The 6,000-nt window shown below is 64.1% G+C and overlaps 1 protein-coding gene across 1 annotated transcript; it reads right to left on the bottom strand.

The window, feature by feature from the left end:
* Window positions 1–235: 235 nt before the first annotated feature.
* FZD8 (frizzled class receptor 8) lies at window positions 236–3,566 on the bottom strand. Its single transcript, XM_027717275.2, has one exon. It carries the CDS (start codon window positions 2,890–2,892, stop codon window positions 877–879), a length of 2,016 nt encoding a protein of 671 aa, XP_027573076.2. The 5' UTR covers window positions 2,893–3,566; the 3' UTR covers window positions 236–876.
* Window positions 3,567–6,000: the final 2,434 nt, after the last annotated feature.

The following is a 6,000-nucleotide window of genomic DNA, read 5'->3' as shown; positions in this document are numbered from 1 at the left end:
GGCTCAGTTTAAAGATACTGTCATCTTTCAAAAAGCGGAGAACTATGGCAAGGCACCTCCCCATTTTGACAAACACTTTTTCAGAACAACTTGTGGAATGACTTGTTTTCTTGTGTCTACATATCTCAATACTTTAACAGGTAATGACTGGAGCATGAATGTAGTTTGTAGTTTATACCTAAAGATATAGCAGTTCGAAGAACCAAGGTAGGAGTAGGGGAAAAGCTTGAAAAAGTCATTTATCAAAAGTCATTTTATTGACAAAATAGAATACTCATATTTGCTCTTACAGGGGTAGCCTCTAAACATTTTTACAAAAAAATTTACAGACTGTATAGCTTTGGATATATACATATTTTACACATCTGTACAAGGTAACAAATAATTATATAAATACATCCTTTAATGTAGGAAACCCGTATTTAGCTGGGGTGTATAATTAAGACATGTTTTGTTTCAGTCTATATTGTAAGGCATTTGCCTGGTCATCAACATCTCAAAAACCTGCAGTCCCAGCAGACTCCCACCTCAGGACTGGGGGGAGGAAGACCCTCCCTCCCTTGAGTAAAGAGTTGCTGTTAGTCCAGAGTGACTCAGAAGCCGTTGTGCCTTGCCCTCTGTAAGACACGGGTGAGCCTCTACCCTCCTCTGCCAGCAAAATAATAAGCTGGCTCCTTGAAGTACATGCTCCCTGCATATGAATGGAGGGGAAGGAGGAGGGGGCTGGAGCCTGGGGCCTCTGCCAGCTGCATTGTTCTATACAAGCTGTGGCTAATAAGGACCATTAGGGGTTCATTAATGGCACCAAACAGTGAGGGGGCATTTTAGGCAGGCCAGTGTCCCTCAATCCCTAACCTTTGGCCTCTTTCGCCCTCCTCATACTTGAGACAGGGGCATCTGCTTGGGATAGGAGACAGAGCTGGCAGTGCCTGATCTCCACGTCAGGCCAGTGCTGACATCACTGTAGAGTGAGCCACCACCTCCAGCCCCAAGTCCTCCTGCTGCGGTGATTGCTGCCTGCCCACCTGCTCCTGCCCCTGCGCTCCCAGCCACGGCAGCACCTTTGCTGGCCCAGCAACAGCGAGTGCAGAGGGCTCTCCAGGACTCAAGGGTCTTGCCAGACCAGACCCAGACGCCGGAGGTGATGCCCACCACCAGGCACATGAAGTACTTGAGCATGAAGACGGCATAGTCAGGGCGGCGGGCCTGGTCAGGCTGCTGGTCACGCAGGCAGGGGCAGTTGTGGGTGGCCTCCCAGCGTGGCCGGTTGTGCTGCTCGTAGAAGAGGCAGGCGACCACGCTGGCAGCTGGCACAGTGTAGAGCACGGTGAAGAGTCCCAGGCGTATCATCAGCTTCTCCAGCTTATGGGTCTTGGTGGGGCCACCCTGCTGTTTGATAACACTGCGGATACGGAAGAGTGAAACGAAGCCAGCGAGCAGGAACATGGAGCCGATGGCCAAGTAGATGAGCAGCGGTGCCAGCACGAAGCCCCGCAAGTTCTCCAGGCTCTGGTTGCCCACGTAGCAGATGCCAGCCACGGGGTCCCCGTCCACAGAACTGAGCGCCAGCACAGCAATGGACTTGACGCTGGGGAGCAGCCAGGCGGCCAGGTGGAAATACTGCGCGTAGCCAGCGATGGCTTCGTTCCCCCACTTCATGCCGGCGGCCAGGAACCAGGTGAGGGAGAGGATGACCCACCAGATGGAGCTAGCCATGCCGAAGAAGTAGACGAGCAGGAAGACCACGGTGCACAACGCCGGGCCGGTGCTCTCGTACCGCACGTGCTCGGCCACCGCCAGCTCCGGCTGCAGCTCGGCCGCGCCGCCCGCCGCGCCGCGCCCCCCCGCCGCCGCCGCCCCCGCCGCCGCGCCGCCGCCGGCCCCCGCAGCCCCGGCCCCCGCGCCGCCCGCGCCCGCCCCGCCGCTGCACGCCACCTTCTCGTGCCCCGCCACCAGCCGCACCAGGTAGCCCAGCGAGACGAAGAGGTAGCAGGCGGCCAGGAAGATGATGGGGCGCTCGGGGTACTTGAAGCGCTCCATGTCGATGAGGAAGGTGGAGACGGTGGCGAAGGTGGAGAGGAAACAGAGCACGGACCAGAGCCCGATCCAGAAGGCGGTGAAGGCGCGCTCGTCGGGGCTGAAATAGGGGTTGTGGCACGGCAGGGCGCAGTTGGCGATCTGCCCCGTCTTGACGCGGTTGTAGAGCGGGTGCCGCTCGCTGGACACCGACACCATGGGCGCCCGGCACTGGCAGCCCGGCTCGCAGGGCGGCGGCGGCCGCGGCTTGCGCGGGGCCTCGGCCGGCGGGGCGGCGGCGGCGGGGGGCGCCTTGGCGGGGCTGCCGGGCTTGGAGCCGCGGAGCGGGGGCTTGGCGGGCGGCGGGGCGGCCGTGGTGAGGTCCGTGCGGTTGTAGTCCATGCAGAGCGTGTCCGGGCTGCCCTGCTCGGGGAGGCGGTCGCAGCGCATCCTGTCGGGCCAGGCGAAGCCGTACTGGCGCATGAGCGGGGCGCAGCCGGCCTTGGCCCGCTCGCAGACGCTGCGGCAGGGCGGCAGCGGCTTCTTATAGTCCTCCAGGCAGATGGGGGTGTACATACTGCAGAGGAAGAAGCGCAGGTCGCTGGAGCACTGGATTTCCACCAGCGGCCAGAACTGGTGCACTTCCAGCCCGGCCTCGTCCTGCGTGTCGTGGTTGAACTGGTTGGGCATATAGGTGTAGTTGTAGCCGATGCCCTTGCAGAGGGGCACGGTGATCTCCTGGCACGACAGCTCCTTGGCCGAGGAGGAAGAGGAGGACGCGGCGGCGGCGGCCGAGGCGGCGGCGCAGCCGGCGCGCTGCAGCAGGGACAGGGCGGCGAGCAGCGAGGTGATTTCCAACAGGTAACTCCACTCCATGCTCGGCGGCGCGGGGGCGGCGGCCCCGGCTCCTCTCCCGTCCCGCTCAGCAGCCGCGGGGAGCGCGGCGCCACAGCACCCCCCGGCCCTGGCTACCCCTCGGGGGGGCGCAGGGCGGCCCCCTCCGTGCCGCTCGCAGGTGAAGAGGTCTCGCAGCCCCCGCGGGACTCCGTCGCCCGGCAGGGAAGCGGCCCCGCGGGCACCCAGTGAGCGGGAGCCGCCGGCGATCCCCCGCTCGGCGCCGGAAGAAGGGGATCCGCTCACGGGAGGCCCCTCAGGCGCCGCCGCATCGCTCCTCGCGGGGCCGGGTGCCCAGGGGGTGCCGCCGCTCCTCTCGCCGCTACTCCAGCGCCGGCCGGGCACAGGGCGGTGGCGGCGGTGCAGAAGTTTCGCCGTCAGCCCCGGCGCGGCAAAGATGGTTGAGGCGTCCCGGGGAGCGGGCGGTGCGCCCCGCGGCGCCGGACTCCCACCGCCCCGTGCGGGCGGGCAGTGGCAGGGCTGGGGTGGCCGGAGCGGCTCCTTCTGCCGCTCGCCCGAGCGCTCGGCTTCGCGGGCGAACGCCAGCCGGGCGGTGCTCGCCCTGCGCCTCCTCCGGCTGCCGGAGCCCCGGCTGCGGTCGCGCCACCTGAGCCGCGGGTCGAGCGCGGCGGCGCCTCCGCAAGTTCTCGCTCTCCGGACCCGGCAGCGCCGCTCCGGCCGCCGCGCTCTCATGAATATTTATAGCGAGAGCCGCCTGGCCCCGCCCCCAGCGCCCCAGCCGCCAATCAGCCGCGCTCGGGCGGGCGATGGGGGGCGGGGCCCAGCGCTCCTTAAGGTGGAGTTGGCGCGGGACCGGGGTGTTGGTGGGCGCTGTTCGGTGCCCTCGGCCGCGGGGGGACGTGACTGTTGTTTGGTGCGGTCCGGGCGCCGGTGTGTGCGGGGATGTGCGGGTCCGCACCGCGGTGCGGTGCGCGAGCTGCGGCGGCCAGGCACCGGCCCAGGCTGCGCAGGGGACTTCTGTCCCCCTGTAAGGGTTCCCCGCCAAGTCACGGTCCCTGTGCGGCAGTTTAAGCGGCGCTCGGGGCTCTCTCGAGAGGGGTTTTCTGTCACATCGCTGGTACCCGCAGGAGTTCGTCACCCTTCCAGCGCTGTCCCATCCCGGCTGTCCTGTCCCGCGGGGCTCAGGCTGCCTTTGCACCGCCCGTCGCACGTGTTGGTGGCGGAGGTGGGAGCGCGGCGACGCCGGGAGGGGGCCCGGTGGCACCTCAGCCCGTACCTGTCCGCGTCCCTCGAGCCCAAAAGCATCGCTGCGGATACGGGCGCACAGACGTGCAGTGCGAACGCAGCGCTGGGTGCCCCTGCCCTGCACATCGGGGGGCAGCGAGCGAGCGGTGACATAGGGACCCCCGAGGCGCAGGAGCCCCGGGTCAGGGGGCGCTCGCCGGGCGGGGTAGCTCCTCAAGCGGGATGGGCACCGACGCTCCGTGTGCGCCCATGGGCCGGCGCCGAGAGCTCCCCGTGGGATGCGCGGAGCAGCCCCGGCAGGTGGACGCTCCCGCCGGGTCCCTGCCGGGGCGGGACGTGGGCACAGCCCGGCAGAGCTGCGGGGGACGCGCTCGGGGCTCGCACCCGGAGAGTGCCCCGCAGCCCAGGGGGAGTCCCGGGAGGCCGGTTCTGGCCCGGCCGCGGCTCCCGCGCCAAGCCCGGCGCTGCGGCGGTGACTCGCCGAGGAGCCGCCTGCAGCCGCCCACAGCGGCATGACCCGCCATCCCGGCGGCGCAGCTATCTGCTGATCGGTGTCCGCTCAGGCGCCCCCGCCCCGCCGCCCTGCGCTCCCGGGGTCCGTGGGGCGGCCCTGGGGGGACTCGGCGCTTTCCCCCGCCCGCCGCAGGGAAAGGGCCGGGCGGGAGTTCCGGCGGCCCCGCCGTGGCCAGACCACCTTAAGGGGCGCGGCGGCGGCGGGCGCGGGCCAAGCGCGGCGGGGCCGTCCCGGGGGGGTTGTCGCTCTCCCGGGACGGGGCGTTTGTTTGTTAATTGACGCGGGCGCTCCCGCTGCGGCCGCCCTGATGGAACCGCGGGAACGCGGCAGGGATTGTGTGATCCGCCGGGAGTCAAACCGCGAGAAGCGGGGCCGGGGGGAGGGAGCCCGCCCCGGGGGGGAGGCGGTGCGGGACGCCGGGAGGAAATGGGACGCGTGAGGCCAAACAAGAAACAATCCCGAGTTTGTTGGCTGAGCCAGCAGGCTGCTCTCGCGAAAGCGAGGATTACCTCGTTAGGAGGAAATGGGCGATAATGGGGCAATAAACGCTGTGTCCGCGGTGTGATCCCGGCGGAGATTCCCAAAGCGCCGCTCCTGACCCGGCGCCCACTCGAGCTCGGACAGGACAGGGAAGCGCTCAGGGGCCGTGGCCGCGCTCCTCCGCTTCGGAACCGGCCCCACTATTGCGCGCAGAGTGCTGTTTCTGATCAACATCACAACTTTTCCAAAAGTAGCAAATGGTTGTTTTAGTGCTCATTTATTTAACACCGTACTGAAAAGAGTTAGGAGATCCAACAATGCCCAGTGAGGAAGAGGTCTGGCAGAGGTCTCGGTGAGTGACAGAGGTTCAAAAAGTCTCCAGTCCTGGACGCGATACTTCATTTTTTAAGTGACTGTTTTGCTGGTGGCTGTTCGAAGCGTACCTTATTTAAAAAATCTCTATAGAATCTAAAACTGAGTAGGTCTAGTCAGGAGAGCCGAGCGAGTCTGTAAATTACTGCTCTTGTCAGGATTCCTGTTGCCTATTACAAAGTACCTTTTTACGCTGAACTTAAACTCTACACTACAGAGACAGCAGATGTGAGGTGATGGCTTCCAAAAGCAACACAGATGCTGTAAAATTTCCATTGCTATATTTCAACGAGGAAGCTCAGGAGACATGCTGAATGCTGCAGTTTAGAATTACACTGTAACTCTCCTAGAAATAAGAGAATACCAAGTTTCTCTACAGTACACTTGGCTTCGTTTTTACTGTCATTCATATGCTCTTGTTTTCTTAAAGTGAGAAAAGAGATGCAGCACAAAGATACTGTGTGTCTTGAAGCTGTTCAGTAATGACAGAATCGGTAATATGGAACTTTATGGCAATT

The sequence above is a fragment of the Pipra filicauda genome, unplaced genomic scaffold, assembly GCF_003945595.2.
Source record: "Pipra filicauda isolate LSUMZ 115617 unplaced genomic scaffold, ASM394559v2 scaffold1_size10287979_pilon, whole genome shotgun sequence".
Classification (NCBI taxonomy): Eukaryota; Metazoa; Chordata; class Aves; order Passeriformes; family Pipridae; genus Pipra; species Pipra filicauda.
Note: the sequence above shows the minus strand (reverse complement) of the source record. Positions and strands in the feature narration are given on the sequence as shown.